Here is a 17,909-nt window from a genome sequence, read left to right as displayed (position 1 = left end):
CACATTTAATTTATTCTTTCTAGACTGGTACATTCACATTAGTTCATTCTTTCAAAAAAGTAACTACAGGAGTTTTTTTCCTCCCTCACAAGACTATGATAGTCACCCTTCCATCTGCTCATGACTATAATTTTTTATTTTGTTCCCCTAAATTATATTATATAGGCAATAACAATATAATCCCCCCTTCCCTAAAAAAAAAAAAACTATAGGATTTTGTTTACAACTAAACCAAAAGTTTCAAGGATAGTTTCAACCAAATAAGATGTTGCCCGTTGAAAGTTTATTTTTCACTTGGTCAGACTATAATAAATTTAGTTTAATCCTTTATCCAAGTGTGTGTGCAAACAAAGTTTGCACCTGAAAGTATCTTCAGGACTGAGGTAAAGTGGTACAACACCAGGCGACTCCTTGGATAAAAGATTAAACTAAATTTATTATAAAGATGTTGCCCAGCAAAAACAAATTCAATGAATTTTAAAAAGAAAGTTGATACACATTATGTATATAATACAGTGTACTTTATTAATAATTTCAGTTATTACTACAACTTTTTTTGCTTGTTATTTAGAGTGTTTCCTTCAAAATTTTCTATGACTCTTATGCCTTCTCCTGCAAATCTTTTGTATATAATGGGAGAAAAAAACTATTCATTTAGAATGACAGTATAAATATTTTTAGTTGCAAAAAATAATTTTGTCAACTCTTACTCACTGAAGCTTACTAGATTAGAAACAAAATTTAACTAGCACATTATGGAGAAATTACATTTGTCTAATGTTAATACCAGCGCAGTTTATGATTACCTTACACAAAGTAAATTATTATTATCAACCTTTATGAAGTACCAGGAAGAATTGTAGGCGCTATCACTCATACTCTTCTTTAAATCCAAGAATCAATATACATTCCACTTGGTCAAGTAATGGATTTCAATAACTCTTCCATAATAAAAATTGACTTCTCACTTCCCTACTTTTGCCCATCTGCCAGGGATGGTTCTTTATCTGCCACCATCATGTTATGAAAATTCTCCTCTCGCCTATGCTAATAATTCTTCCAAAAACCTTGCATGCCAAAATCTGTAATTCATATTCCCTCAGTGTATCTTCATAGGCAACATTACACAGATCTATCAGATTAATACTCAAACACAAAATTATAATATTTATATTTTCATAAAAATAATAAAAGTACCATAATGTTATTTTTTACAATAAGAATGACGTAAACAAAAATTCCTACTTCCTGTTATGTTTTTTTTTTTTTTTTTAGAAAAATTGATAGTGATGTAGAGCAATTCTAAAACAGCCAATGCTTTTCCCTGATTTAGCCAGAGAAAGTTATTTTAGTAATTTGGCAAAATTCTGAAGCAGATTTTAAAAATTATGCTTTTTAAATAATCTGGGAGGAAATCTTTCACATTCCATAAATTTCATCTAGGTATTTATAATATAGAATTAAAATAAGCAGGACTCATCTCATATTCATTCCTGTGAAAAGGTAATCATCCATCAGAAATTAAATTTCATAGCATACTTTCATTTACATTAGAAAAGGAAATGGGCAAATTCTTTATATCTGTGCATAACATAAAAGTAAAAATGAAATGTATCATGAAAAACGGGAAAAAATACATACCCAAAACAAAAATTTTATTTTAAAAAATACGAAATAAAAGCTATAATGGTGAAATAATTATGTATCACATACCAAGATACATAATGCAAATTCTATATGGAAATTTTTTTAAAAAAAGCATATTACTAACCATGCGAATAACTCCATAAGTTAATAAGTTTCAATATAAATAAATTTCAATGAAAAATAATTTTTCGTTTCGTACTTGGGACTTTGCTTTCCGATTCCACTGTACACTGTCATCTTCCAAATCTACTTTTTACTACACAATAATTAGACACTGTACATACACACACACAACATATTACAGACGTTACCTGTGGAAGATTGGCTTGCAGCTGTCTTTGCAAGGATTCTCTCTCTTTTTCTAAAACTGAGGACCTCGCCTGTGTATCTACTAATGCTTCCTGCGTTTCACGCAGGGTTTCCATAAGTTTATCACGCTCATCCAGCATATTAACCATAAGCTGTTCGAAATTTGCTTCATCTCCAGAAAACTGGCCTCTTTGGCCAATTCCATCTTCTGATATGGTTGGCATAACATCACACATCATGTTCCACATTTTCGCGCCTGATTCCGCCTATCAGTACGATAATATTAAAATGAATTTAATTTAAAAACTTTCACCTACAAGTTGCTTTATACAGTGAATGAATAAAATGCATTTTTGTGAATATAATGGTCCTTGGGATTCTAGAACTTCGTGTCCTTTACCTTTAAACACATTTTCCTTTCGTAAACTATCCTGAAGGGTTGAATACACTACTTGTGATGATACCGGCGTTTCAAGGGTCGGCGAAGATGACGGCAGTTTCCAGTGATCCCGCCTCTGAGGATAACCACATGGATTTACCGTGCCGTTTTTCTCGCACCGTATTAACTCTGTAGGTTTGTACATAATTTAGACGGCTAGAAAGCTCACAGTGTAAAGAAACTATAGATTTCACAATTCTATACTTCTATGCCGATTTCTTTTAGTAATTTTAATTGTAAACACAGTTCAAAAATTAGAGCAAGATGCTTTCACACCTTTCCCAGAGTTCCTTATAAGATACTCTCTAAACAACAATTACTTATCAAAAAAGTGAACATATTTAATTGGTAATAACTAATTGCAGTTAATAATATATTTATAAATGGGAGCTTTTCGATTTTTGAAATAATGAGTTTATATTTTATTACATAAAACATAATTTCTTCCTTGAACTCAGTGGTGTCGAGAAAACATGATGTCATGTTATGTTGTATTTCTATTGCGCATTCTCCGTGCGTTAAACGAAAGTATGGCTACTAAGTTGGGGGGTTTGTACTTTAGAGTAGATTATATTTTTTGTTTATTCTGTTTTTCTTGTTGTCCATCATGTATAGCTGGAGGAAGTGCTTAGGAAAAAAATCAAACGTCTTCTTACTATGCCGAGGAGTGGAAAGAAGGGGACTGGAAGTTTGCCTTTTGAAAATACAGGTAAGTTGATATTTTCTAGTGTGTGTGTTTTCAAGATTTCGCTACGCAGCCGGCTGTTCCGGTTTCAACTACCATATGAGTTGGGAACGGCAGAAAATTAAAATAGCACGTCGTAAAATGATTTTGTAGAAAAAAAAAAAGTAAAACTGCATGCGTATTTGTTTTTATATATTTACAAATTCATCATTATGTTTTTCTTTTGAAGAAAATGGATAAGTGAATGCGCGGAGGAAAGTGCGTACGAATGTATATCTTTGCTGACTGCCAATCTAAAAATGTTACTTAAACATCAAACAGATGCGACAACAAACTTTAATTTTGAGTGAGAATTGTAAAATTTTTATGCACAGTTTTGTAAATATTATAATAGTTCAACAGTAAACCTCCCTGGTTTTAAAATAACTGCATATACAGTACATTATTCTGAAGAGAGCCACTATAGCAACGGTGACCTTTGGTGTAAAAACATGAGTTTGAATCCATCTGAGGAATAGGTGGAATATTTTAAGAACGTGATTTTTAACTAAAAGTAAATTAACCAGTCTCATATGGACGGGCCTAATTTTTTTCTTATCCCAAACAGTCTTTTATCCCATAAAATAGACAAATTGACTGGAGAACATATTTAAGCAGATCATAGTTTTAGTAGCTTTGGCATAATGATAACCCGTCCCAGTTTCTTCTGAAATCATTGTACCCATTTTGATGGAAAATGCTTTCCATCCATGAAGTACAAAAAGTTTGTTTTGTACTTTTACGTGAAAGATAACTGCTATGAATGGTGCCTGTGGAAAGAATATAAAAAATAGTAAAATAAATATTTCTCAGAATTGTAATTATTTTCCACCCAAGGTGAACTAACGTTACCATTCAAGCTAGGGAAAATAGTAAATATATAAGAACAGCAAAGTGGATTCCTGCATTCCCTATCCATGGTTTTAATGGATTGTGGCATAGGTAAATGATTTTTTAACACATGTATACACAGGCAAGTTTTAATGGTAAGAAATAATATCATATCAGAATGGTATCAGAAATTACTGACCATCAGCAAATTATTATAGTTCAAGAGATAGAACAACAATGTACTTCACATTGCTACAAGTTGTGCATTCATAAGGCAGCATTTGATGAACTTCCTGGAGAAACAGTGATGAAAATTGATCCTTGGTAGATGGCAGTTAAGTCAACAGTTTGTTGATAGGAAAGAAGAGTGCTTGAGATTGGATTTCAGCTATATCAAAACTTAGGAGATTAGAACCCTACTCAATGTTAGTTATAGGAATTTAGACTGTAAATATCAAAATGTTGTATCTTTGGGTGGGGGAGGGTTAAACTGCTTGATTCTTTTGATAGTGTCTAGTTCTTGTAGGTCATCAGAATTTGAACAGATAAAGTGCATCCCATTTAGATTTTTTTTTTTTTTAATGGGTGATGTACAAAATCCTGTTGAATATATCTGTTACAACTCAGTGTTAGTTATAGGAATTTAGACTGTAAATATCAAAATGTTGTATCTTTGGGTGGGGGGGAGGGTTAAACTGCTTGATTCTTTTGATAGTGTCTAGTTCTTGTAGGTCATCAGAATTTGAACAGATAAAGTGCATCCCATTGAGATTTTTTTTTTTTTTAATGGGTGATGTACAAAATCCTGTTGAATATATCTGTTCCAACCCCAGGGTGACCAACAATAAGAGCTGGACATCATCAAAAGCATCATGCAGTTAAATGGTTTTAATCCCTGGAAGGTCCAACACATTGACAATTACACTCAAACTCCTTAAATTAAATATGCCAAGAAATTATATTCTTGGTTTCATCCTTTATCCAATCCTTTTGGTTGAGATAATCTCATCCAAATGTGTCTTTTCAAATTAAAAAAAATATTTGAAAAGTTTATAGGTCTTTTGTATGACTTAGCTCTAAGATCATTGTATTATTTTTACTGAAAGTTTAGGAGATTCTTATTCTCTTTTATTTAAGTACAGTCTAATTATGGCTATTAATTTTGACATATGCAGCTCACACTGTATATGTCAAATCTATGGTTGGTTGGTTCTGCTTCTTTAAAGTACTCATATTTCACCGATCATGTTCTTTTCGGACTTAATTATCTTTATTTTGATGCCATTTAATATCATTAAAGCCTTCTCATGCATGTGAGTACACACATATTGGTTGGAAAAAAGTTAGTAAATTTAGTTTAATCCTTGATCCAAGTGTGAGCAAATAAAGTTTGCACCTGAAGTTTCTTCAGGACTGAGGCAACTCGTGGTGAAGATGGACCAAGCTCTCATCACTTTTCTTAGTCCCTCTCATAATGCAAAACACATCCATGAGTTTTACCATGAGTTGCCTCAGTCCTGAAGATACTTCAGGCATAAACTTTGTTTGCTTACACTTGGGTAAAGGATTAAACTAAATTTATTATAGTCTAACCAAGTGGGAAAAAAAATTTCCAAGAAAAGTTAGTGAACACCTAAATGGGCAAGGTGCATCGTGTCGTGTCACATATTTGTAGCCAGTACAAATTGGAGGAATATGATGATGTTAAGTCAGTTCAGCTTGTCTGGGTGAAATGGCTTAAAGAAGGGAACTGATAGTTGGAAAGAGGCATTGTGGTAGAATGCCATGTTAGAGGCTTATCTGTTAAGCAAATTGCATACAAATTGGGCCATCCCGGATCAACAGCCAGTGATACTATTTTGAGATGGAAGCGCAGGGAGTCAACTGCAATGTTACCCACAGTGAACAACCCACTACACTCACCGAACATGACTGTAGGGTTCTACGAAGAATTTGTAAAAACTGCCATTTGTTGGCTGACATGTTGAATGTGGAGATCAGGTATCAATTGGAACAGGAATCTGCACATAAAAACATTTAGAAGCGAGGCTCACAATATGGGTTTACATAGTAGGATCCCAATATGGAAATCCCACATTACCCGAACCAATGTGCAATATCATGTTTGGTACTGCAAATAGCATGTATAGCAAGATGTGGAAGCTTGGAAAGCTGTGTTATAGAGCAATGAATCATGCTATGCCCTCTACCGAACAGATGGACTGGTATGATGGATGCCTGATGAACCTCTCTCTCACCATAGTGCATAACCCCAACTATTCAACTATGAATTTCGGAGATGGTAGTGTGATGGTATGGTTCTGTTTTTCCTGGTTTGGCCTTGGACCTATGTTTGTGGTGCCACGAACATCAAACTCCAAGAGGTATCTGGACAATGCAATGCTCCCTACTTTGTGGCATGTCTATGTCTGACTGTTATCTCTTTCAGCAAGACAATGCACTGTGTCATGGCACAATGCACCATGAAGGCTGATACTATAACTGTGTGGTTTGTGGACATGAACATTACTACACTTGACTGACCTCCACAAAGTTCTGATCTCAGCCATATTGAACATCTGTGGGATATACTGGAGTGTTGGGTGAGGTCAAGGACATACTCCCACAACAGTCCAGGACCTCATTACATTGTAGCCCCCCTCCCCCCGTATGACTACTGTAGTCATTACAGCGTAAGGAGGTCCTATATCTTATTAAGATGAGCACCATGGCTGTTTGTTCCTGACACTATGGTGTCCATTGACTTCTTTCCAAGCAGTGTATATATATGCATTTTAAAAATAATTTCTATGTATTTACTCTTTATATATATACATACATATGTACGTACATAGAGCTTTAGCAAATTGCATCGATGCTGTGTGTGCTGAGGTCAAGAGAAAAAAGTAATGTTTTAATCAGTTGGAGGTTGTAGTTTTTAGGGAATACTTCATGAAGCTATTCCACACAATCAAGTTAGATGGAATGAAAGATGAATGGGAGTAACATATTCAGTGAGTCATCAATTCATCTGTAAAAGGATTTTAAGCAGCTGTTGCTTGTGGGACAAGGATGCCAATTCAGTACTTCAAGTATATAGAAAGGAAACTGATCCACTATGGGCATTGACTAATCTGTAAGAAAGAGGGGGCAATTTGGCCAAACTGTCCTTTTCTGAACAGAGTCAAGAATTTTCAGTGTATTTATGCACCATCAACAGTGTGAGGGCAGCATTCCAAAATTGAGTAGATGTGTTATTTGTATAGAGTAAGTAGCTAGATAGATGAAATGTTATTTATTTAGTGAAAAAGAATTTGAAGACAATGTCATATAAGTTATGTGTTTATGCTAGAAAAGGCTAGCAGTAACTGTCAGTTGACTGGTAAGTTTAATATTATCAAAGGTAAGGAGAAGAACTAAAGTCTTTCATGAAAGAAAAAAGACAAAATGCATTGGAACCATTAAATGCGACTAGATAGTTGTCATTCCATCAAAAAGATGGTATGGAGATCAGTAGATAATCTTGATGTTTGACTACTTGTAAGCTGACAGAAAAAGATAATCGGATTGAATCTATGGGAAACGACCCTGGAATGGAAAAGGGAAAATGAAAATGGAAATGACAAAATATAATACACATAGCAAACTGGAATGTAAGAGGAATAGCATATAAAGAAATAGAATTAGACCAGTTATTAAATGAAAGAAATTTTAAAATAGCAGTAATCACTGAAACAAAAAAGAAATTAAAAGGAACTATGAGAACTGAAAATTTTAATGTGATATACAGTGGAGTCGACAGAGACCAAAGTGCACAAGCAGGAGTCATGATTTGGATTCATAACTCCCTTTCAAAACAGTTAAAACATTTTAAATTATGGAATGAAAGAATAATAGAAGCTAGAATAAAAATAGATAGAGGCTATTTAACAATAACTTGTTGATATGCCCCAGAAGAAGGAAGAGAACAGGATAATATTGATTTTTATAATCAGCTACAAAACATATATAATAAAATAAATAAAAATGATTATATAATTTTAACAGGAGACTTAAATGCAAGAATTGGAAACAGAAAAATTAATACTAATATAGGAATACATGGAGAACATACTCTAAACAGGAATGGTAAAAAATTGATTGACTTTGTAGTTTATAATAACCTAAAAATAATGAATTCCTTCTATAAACATAAAGACATACATAAATAAACTTGGGCAGCAAGAGGATGGAAATCAATATTAGATTACTTCATATTAAATGAAAAGACATCAAAATTTTCACTAGATGTTAGAGTTCACAGAGGATATGAAATAAGCAGTGACCACTTCCTTGTTAAAATAAAATTAAGATTAATTTTAGTGCTAGAAGGTATCACTAACATTGGCATAGGCAGAGTTTTTCTACATTTAGCTCTTTCAGAGTCAGACATGACCTTGTTAATGATTGTTTTGCAAGTGTTACAGGCTTCACTGTAGTCTGTATATAAATATAAAACTGGAGTTTTTTTTTTTCACCAGCCACTTGTAATATGCTTTTTTTTGTGGGTGGGTGTGTCTTAAGAACTGGACATATCTGACATGTGAGGAATCTGCAAGGGAGGCACAGGAACGAAATTGGTGGAGAGATATGCTGATCAACCTTCTGGACAGAGATGATATGATGATGTGTGTGTACTGCACTAGTACACTTCATGGAAAGCTATGGCTTGGATTTCTGTCACAGTTACAAGTATTAGTATCTAGAGAATGGAACTGGAAACAGCAGTTCTGATTATGAAAAAGAGGTGCAAAAGTCTCAGATCTTCCCATTTAGCATTGTTGTAATGTAATGCCAAAGAATACAGAGTTGTGAATGGCTAAAGGGAGAGTGTTCCTCTAGAGATGAGACTTGTATGAAGGCATGATCTGAATGACCAAGAGGAGAGATTAAGTGTTGAGTGAGTGGAAACAATTGTAGGGTATTATGGTTGGTAGGCGAATAGTTTGCTTTGAGTTGTTTATAGAAAATAGATCAGAATCTCTTCCACCTTAGTCAGTGAATTGGAAAAGGAAGTTGAAATTTTGGACAAATTATCAAGGAAGATAATTTCTTTGTTAAGTTAACTGAGTTGCAGAAAATCAAACTTCATTGATGTGATTTTAAAGCAGTCAAAATGATTTTCACATTTGGGAGAGAGTGGCAAACTGTAGATGATTGATACATAATAAGGAAAAGAAATCTTAAGCCACAGAAAGACTAGAAGAAATTCAAGTTAGGCACTTCTGACAAGGAATATCAGATTGCATAAATGCATGAGTACTATTTTTGTGGCAGAAGGAATCACAGTATAGTTTGGACAGTTAAGATGGACTGTGGTTATTGTGGCAGTAATTTGGGATTCTGATCAAAAACAGGATTAGATGTCTGTAGGTGCAAGTGCACATAATTTAAGTTGGTGTTTATGTCATGAATGTTATATGGAAGAATTTTCTAAAGGTTTTTATTTATTTTTTTATTTTAAACAACAGTGACACTAGCTGTTTAAGTTTGTCATGATGATATTTATTAAGAGGTGAAAAGAAAATTTGCAGGGGAACATGCAGTGAAAGCAGATACTATTAGATATGTTGCCAATAGAGAAATAAACATCTAGTCTGCATGCAATAACCTAACCTCGACAGTTGCCTCTTGCATACAACAACATGGGCTTTCTCCAGGCACAGTCTAGCAGGTATTCGACAGTGAAATTGTGCACCAGCTGATTGGTGCTGACTGAACTACCAGGTTCGGGCTTGTATACTATCTGGCAGCTAGCATGTAAAATGACTTTACTGCTGTATCCTCATAAATGGGAGACTCTTAATCTCCATAGTATGTTTTGGCATGCCCTCAAAGGATATCACTGAACACTGCATGCTAGATGGTTGGGAGACAGAAGCTGGCACTCTTGCTGGGGAATCAAATGCATTACTGCTTTCCCACTTCAGTAAACGTGGTGGTGTTTCACCCAGCAGCAAAGGTCAGCTATCACCTAATAGGTCTAGTTTGCATTTCTTTCAATTAAGAATGTATCCTCTGACAGGATTTCTCACTGATGGCACCAGAGCTCCATTAGTGGAAATGTGCCACACCTCATGAAAATTGGGCTGACTTGGCTGTGAGAGCTATATGTTGTGCCTATCCATGAACCACAATGAATCATAAAAGAAATAAAGAATATTGCTGTACACTAGTTCTCAGTTTTTGGAAACTAACTTTATGTAAAATGCAACTTGACATTTGCACCCTATGATGCTTGTCTAGAGTAGGCATTGACAAACATCATGCCTGAGATGAAATTTGAACCTACAACCTATTGGTTTGGAGAGCTGTGTCATACACTCAGCCAACCAAGCTGGCATTTTGGGCAGAAGAACATGACACCGAGTGACTTCTTCAAGATTTTCATACATACTGGTTCTTCAATGCTTTCCATTAGCAAAGCATCGAAGAACCAGTATGTATGAAAATCTTGTTAGAAAACATTAAATTTTAATAAATTTTAAAATTTTAACAAAATAATAAGGTTTTTTTTTATAGTCATAATCTACATGCAGCAAACTTCATAGTGCAGACAAAAAAATAAAATAAAATAGTTTTGCAACTAAAAGATTTAATTATCTGACTAGACTGTTATATAACTAAGAAAATATTACTTAATAATTAGTTCTGAGACAAACAGAACAAAAGCAAGATTAGGGGGTTTTATTATTTATTTTTTGTGTAACAAGCAATCCTCAAATGGGGGATTGCTCCCCCACATGAAATTGATAATATTCACTTACCAATTGTTGCACTTAAAGTGAACCCTTTAAGTGCAATCCTCTTAATTCACATTTCCTAATGTACTCTTGAGAGGTATCATATCGCTTCACATTAGTCATAAATGCCAACATGCCAAGTTTCTTTTTAGTATGTTCATTATATGATTTTACATTGTTGTACCATCTGTTAAAGAAACCAAGCTATTTTGTATATATAAACTTGGTTTTAATCCTATTTCCCAAATAAGGAAACAGACAAGTTTGAGCCTGCACGTAATGCAAGTCTGAGACAACTCGTGGTAAAGGTGGAATAAGCTCTGATCACTATTCTTAGTATTTACCCCAATGCAAAGCATATCTCCTTGTGGAGATGTATGATGCTATGCATTAAAGGCAAGGGCCACTACCCAGACCGGTTTCGACCTTTATTGAAGTCTCATCAGTGGGAGCCAGGCTTCGAAATACCAAGGTTTAAGTAATACAGAACTTATAAATTTTACCAAAACAAGTTGCCATAAGGTGCTTTGACCTTATTAAATAAAAATCTCAGAATGAGAGATAGATGTAGAAAGTTTTTTTTTTTTTTTTTTTTTTTTTTACCTTGGGTATAATATACGTTAAAGAAACCAAGCTATTTTATATATATATAAACTTGGTTTTAATCCTATTTCCCAAGTAAGCAAACTTGATATTTGAAACTTTATAAGCTCTGTATTACTTAAACCTTGGTATTTCTAAGCCTGGCTCCCACTGATGAGACCTCAATAAAGGTCGAAACCAGTCTGGGTAGTGGCCCTTTCCTTTAATGCATAGCATCATACATCTCCTTGTGGAGATGTGCTTTTCATTAGGGGTAAATACTAAGAATAGTGATCAAAGCTTATTCCACCTTTACCACAAGTTGCCTCAGACTTGCACTATGTGCAGACGAAAACTTGACTTACTTGTCTGTTTGCTTACTTGGGAAATTGAATTAAAACCAAGTTTATATATATAAAATAGCTTGGTTTCTTTAACGTATATTATACCCAAGGTAAAAAAAAAAAAAAAACTTTCTACATTGTTGTACCATCATTATACATTATGATATGGTGTACCTTTTTCATGTAGTATTAACATAATTATCCTGTATGGCTGCTAAGGATGCATATCAAGAATTTGATTATGATGATATAATTTTACCATTGATCCAATATATTTAGTCTTCTAATTCTCTTTGAGTTTTGTGGTCTCTAATCTTCAATTAATAGTTTTATTTCTAACTCGCAGATCTGTAGGGTAATATTGGTTTAAACACAATCTTATATGCTGCTAGTTTAGTATTTCGGTTCAACTGGAGCTCCACCATATAAGTTAATGCCATGAAATGAATAACTGCTGTACTTAACTTGCTATGGAAGTCAACAATAAAAAGACAAAAATGATATGGATAGGCAAAAATATAGAAAACAAATTTCTGAATTCAAACCTGTAGAACATTTCAGCTATTTAGGCACAATTTTCGTCAAGGCTACACATTAAAAATAGATAATTTGTAGGAAGTTTATTTTTCACTTGGTTAGACTATAATAAATTTAGTTTAATCCTTTTTCCAAGTGTAAGCAAAGTTTGCACCTGAAAATATCTTCAGGACTGAGGTAAGGTGGTGCAACTTCGAGCAAAAGGTGGACCAAGCTCTCATTACTCCTTGTCTCAGTATCTCCCATAATGCAAAGCACATCTCCTTGCGGACATGTATACTGAGACAAGGAGTGATGAGAGCTTGGTCCACCTTTACTCGGAGTTTCCTGGTGTTGCACCACCTTACCTCAGTCCTGAAGATATTTTCAGGCACATTCTTTGTTTGCTTACACTTGGATAAAGGATTAAACTAAATTTATTATATTCTAACCAAGTGAAAAATAAACTTCCAACATCTTTCTCTAAATCCAGAGTAATTCAATTTATTTATTTATTCATATGGAGTTTCCTCCCTTTTTTCTCCCCTGTCCCTATTGGGGCGAGTTGAGCCCCCTCATTGGGGTTAAGTATTTATGGCTGTAGATCCATGTGTGTTCATGGGGCCGGTTTGCCTGCTTGCGGGATGAAAAACGCCAGATAAACTGTCAGAAAAAGCGCTACTGCCCACGCCCAAGACCTAACTTGGCTGTGGCTGAGGAAGATCCTCAAATTCCTCACATCTTCGACGGGAATCGAACCTGGGACACTCCTTCCCCAGTCATAATTCTAGTAGCAAGGCTTATACGTTGGTCATACATAGCTGGTAATTAGTTTACGGAATTAACAACGCATATAAAGTATATTAATTAAAGGCAACTTTAATGAATAACTTCTATATTTCGGCAACTTCACATTGCCATCTTCAGGAACATAAAGATATGGTATGTGCACGCAGGCACTAACAAAAGCAAATGAGGAAGAAAGCAAGAGACTAATATTGTTCGTCAAGTCCTAATGGTGCCCTCTGGCAGGCTAATTTGGTTGTCTTGGCCATTGGGCTGAGGTTCTCATAATGTAAGTCTCCCAAATTGAATATAGACTTACATTATGAGAACTTCAGCCCAACAACCAACTTAGCCCGCCAGAGGTCACCATTAGGACTTTAGGAACAATATTAGTCTCTTGCTTTTGTTAGTGCCTGCGTGCACATACCATATCTTTATGTTCCTGAAGATGGCAACGTGACGTTGCCGAAATATAGTAGTTATTCATTAAAGTTGCCTTTAATTAATATACTTTATATGCGTTGTTAATTCCGTAAACTAATTACCAGCTATGTTTCCCAGTCAGTCACAGGGTTGCGAAGCGCACAGCCACTAGGCTAACCGTGTGGACAGTAATTCAATAATAAGGTGGTACACCTGTTGACAACTCGTATAGGTAAATATGACCTCTTTTATTGCTTCTGCCTTAGTATCTCCACGTTTGGGTCTGCCTCCCACTGACGAGACCTCAATAAAGGTCGAAACCAGTCTGGGTAGTGGCCTTTCCCTTAATGCATAGCAGTATAGATGACCGCAAGGAGTGATGAGAGCTTGGTCCACCTTTGTTCGGAATTGCCTGGTGTTGCACCACCTTACCTCAGTCTTGAAGATATTTTCAGGTGCAAACTTTGTTTGCTTACACTTGGATAAAGGATTAAACTAAATTTATTACAGATAATTTGTAATCTTCACTAAGAATTGTGCTTTAAAAACATAAATAAATAAAATTTCTACAGGTTTCCACTCAGAAGGAATTTGTGATTTATTGCACAGTTCAACACCTTCTCGAATTATATTTGCAGTGAGGGGTACAGGTTTTTCTTCCGCTTCACTATTGTTTTCTGGATCTTCGACGATATCTGAAGTTAATCGATATCCAATAATATCATCGTCACTTAAGACATTGTCCACAAGCAATTCGTCTACCTCGTTCTGGCTAAATGTATTAAAACCTTCCCCACCAATTTCATGTGCCAAAGTAAAAACATCTACATTATCTGATTTCAGCTGATAATGTAGATGTTTGCATGGTTGCAATGTTTGCAACACATCCAGGCCAAGTTGCTTTTCAGCAGGCATTTAAAGTTTGTGGTCTTATTTCAGCGATAGCAGATGCAACATGATTTTAACAGTCCAAAGTAGAAATTTTTTCCAAACATCAGTTACTCTTAGTGATTCATTTTCTAGTTTATCCAATATAAATTGAAAAGTGTGCGTAATGTAATATTTTTTTAAAGTAGCAATTATGCCTTGATCTAATGGCTGAATAATGCTTATTGTATTGGGCGGAAAAAATTTAATGATTATGTTTAATTAATTAATTATCAGTTATTAATTAATAATAAAAAATCAGCTAAATTAACAATTAATTATTAATTAATACATTACAAAATAACCAAGGTGTTCCGTGAAATTTTCAGGATTCATGAAGTATACCGTCGTAGAAAAAATTTTGGGAAACACTGGAATTCCCTATTATCGGAATGGATTCCCCTTCTGTTGACATGCACAGAAGTGTCGAAAGGTCTCGTATCTTGAAGTTATGCACTGCATAACTTCAAATCCACATAAAAAAGATGCACATAAAAAGAGACACAAGTGTATTATTATTATTTCAGGTAATTCCAAGGAATCGACAGACTCATCGAGGGAGGCCCTAACATCATGTCAAGAACAACTATTCGACATTCACACAGTATCTATCATACCTCGCCTAGAACTCATTCATAGTCATGGCACCCACAACAGTGGCAGCTTATTCCACTCATTCACCACTCTCCAGGTAAAAAACCTAGCTCTAACACCTTTGCTAACCACATTCTTTCCCAGCTTCCATGTATGGCCCCTAGTCCTCCCACCACCAGTCCTATTCTCAAAAATATCTTCTGAATTAATCTTATAGAAACCCTTCAGTAATTTGAATGTCTCAATCATATCACCCCTTTTCTGTCTATCAACCAATTTTTGCAACCCACAAATCTTCAACCTGTTCTCATAGGGTTCGTTCCATAGACCTGCTATCATCTTGGTCACTCGTCTCTGAATCCTCTCCACCTCTTCCCCATCAAGAATAAACCCTGGTGCCCATATCTGGGCACAGTAGTCTAGATGGGGTCTTATCAAAGCTCAATGTAGAGGAACAATAACTTGTTTGTCTCTGCTTATTAAAGTATTTTTCAGCAACCAAGTGATTTGATGAGCTGATTTAGCCACTTTTGCAATGTGCCACCTAAACTTCAACTTCCTATCCACCAACACTCCCAAATCCCTGGCCTCATCAATCTCCTGGAGTTACGGTTCCACCAATGTGATACACTGCTGCTAATCTTTTCATCTCAAAATGCATAGCCTTACACTTTGCCACATTAAATCGACATCCATTTTCCTTAGCCCAGTCCTCCAAACTATCCAAATCATGCAAAATTTTGACATCCTGTGCACTCACTATTGCTCTACCCAACTTTGCATCATCAGCAAACAAGTGAACACTTACTCTCAGATCCTTTCCTATATCGTTAATGAACAAATTAAACAGCAGTGGTCCAAGAATAGAACCCTGTGGCACACCACTAGTCACAAGCAGTCTTTTGGACTCTACTCCTGAATAAACCACTCGGATATCTCTCCATCAACCACCCTCCTATCCATCTCACCAACCCTATATCCATCCCCATATGTTGCAGTTTACTGATTAGAATTCCATGTGGTATCCTGTCAAAGGCCTTAGCAAGGTCCAGTAGAATCACTGTAAACCCATTACCCTTATTCAGTTCAGCCGTCACTGTGTTATAAAATGTGAGCAAGTTACTGAGGCATGATCTACGCTTCACAAAACCATATTGTCCCCCATACAGTATCCCATTTTAATTTATCCAATCCTGTATTTTTCTCTTGACTAATTTCTCCAAGACCTTGACAATGATTCCTGATATGCTAATCGGTCGTTAATTTACAACAGCAGTCTTTGGAACCTCCTTTATGCAGTGGAACTATTTTACCCTCTTCCATCCCCTCGGGACTAACCCAGACCCGAGACTCAAATTAAACAAAATAGTCAAGGGCACTGACAATTCTTTTGCTGCTTCACGTACGACACAAGCTGGTATAACCATCCAATCCCACAGATGTATTGACATTGAGGTTTTGTAATAGACTACTCACCTCCACTTCATTCGCCACAATTCCCGTATAATCTATTGGTTCATTCGTTCCTGCAATGTCACCACCTGAATGATATATTCTTGCAAAGTGCTCGCTCAGTAATTCAACTATATCAACTGATTCAGTTACCTCCCTACCATCGGCATTCTTTAAAATCATTCTGCCATATACATTTTTTCTTTTACTTGCAACATATCGAAAAACTTTGGGATTCTCTTTAGCCTGCATGGCTAATGTTCTTTCATAATCTGTTTTTTTTTCTTGCCACACTCGTTACCCTTCTGGCCTGCACATTATACCATTCATGTGCCTGCCGGTCACCTTTCTCCTTAAATTCCCTCCATAGTTGTTTCTTTTTTTTGCAGCTCAAGCTTAATGGCATTATTCATCCATTTATATCCTACTTGATTTATTATTCGGACTCTAGGTATACAGTCAGCCATTGCTTCATGCAAACACTTCTTAACCGCCTCCCATGCACTGTCAACTTCTAGCTCTTGCAGTTGTACATGCCATGGAACTGAACCAATCAAACTCCTAAGCTTGTCATACTTACCAGCCCGATAATTCCACATGTACCCTGTCTTAATTGTAAATTCCACACCTTTAGCCACCTCCCAAGTTAAGACCCTACAATCACTCACCAATTGGTGGCAATGTGGTCATATTCGTTACAGCGAACTTCTCAGATGCAATTACTAGGTCAAGCACTCTCTGACCCCTATTATTTTCTATTATATGCTGTTGCCGATAGTTATCCCATAATAATCGCATAAAATCCAATTCCCTCCTCTCATGTGTCCTCTCCTTCTTCCAATCAATGTTACCATAGTTGAAATCACCCATAATAATTACCCTCCTTCCACTCATTTCTTCTATTTGCTTATGCATACTATCTCCACCATCTATTCCATCACCTAGTCTATAGCAGCACCCAACTGTATATTTTGTTCTGCTAGTTTCAATCTGACACCAAATAGCCTCAAATGCGTTCTTTTCTCTATCCTGCTGTTCCACTTCTATTCTCCTTGGCTGCAGCTCATCAGTTATCATCAATAACACTCCTCCCTCTCCCCATTTTATTCTCCCTGTCACTCCTGAACACACTATACCCCTCACATTCAATCCCACTAGCTATATCATCTTTTGTCAGCCATGTTTCACTAATGCCAATAACCTATAGCCTGGAAGTGCCAACCAAGGCCAAAAATTCTTCCTTCTTGTTCCTAATACTTCTGGCATTAGTATACATGAATTGCAGAAACCCATTTGTCCCATCCCTATTTTGATGCCTTATAATAACTATCCCATTTTGATTCATAGTCTTTCGTACTCGCTTGGGCATATTACACACATTCATACACTCAACTGTCTCCCTAAAGTCTGCATATCTACCCCCCCCCCCTTAATAACTTTAGTTTCCTAGTATATCAGAGCTCTAGTCTAATCATTTGGAATTTTATCTTTTTGGTACACTTCTGGGTCTGGCTCCCACTGAGGCCTCAGTAAACATTGAAACCCGCCTGGAT

At 35.7% G+C, this 17,909-nt stretch overlaps 2 protein-coding genes across 2 annotated transcripts in view; one reads left to right on the top strand and one right to left on the bottom strand.

Annotated features, from left to right (window-relative positions):
- LOC150105860 (liprin-alpha-1-like) overlaps positions 1-2,204 on the bottom strand; it is a 394,932-nt gene extending 392,728 nt beyond the window's left edge. The window contains exon 1 of the mRNA XM_090394581.1: positions 1,959-2,204. Within this exon, the coding sequence (XP_090250707.1) occupies positions 1,959-2,204 (246 nt within the window). The remainder of the gene's footprint in view (positions 1-1,958) is intronic.
- A 720-nt stretch (positions 2,205-2,924) lies between these two features.
- fsd (transmembrane protein fates-shifted) overlaps positions 2,925-17,909 on the top strand; it is a 47,555-nt gene continuing 32,570 nt past the window's right edge. Inside the window, exon 1 of the mRNA XM_090393631.1 lies at positions 2,925-3,104. Within this exon, the coding sequence (XP_090249757.1) occupies positions 3,053-3,104 (52 nt within the window). The 5' untranslated portion in view covers positions 2,925-3,052. The remainder of the gene's footprint in view (positions 3,105-17,909) is intronic.

This window comes from Typopeltis vanoorti, chromosome 6, assembly GCF_054136105.1.
Source record: "Typopeltis vanoorti isolate ZY-2024b chromosome 6, IOZ_Tvanoo_1.0, whole genome shotgun sequence".
Taxonomy (NCBI): Eukaryota; Metazoa; Arthropoda; class Arachnida; order Uropygi; family Thelyphonidae; genus Typopeltis; species Typopeltis vanoorti.
Note: the sequence above shows the minus strand (reverse complement) of the source record. Positions and strands in the feature narration are given on the sequence as shown.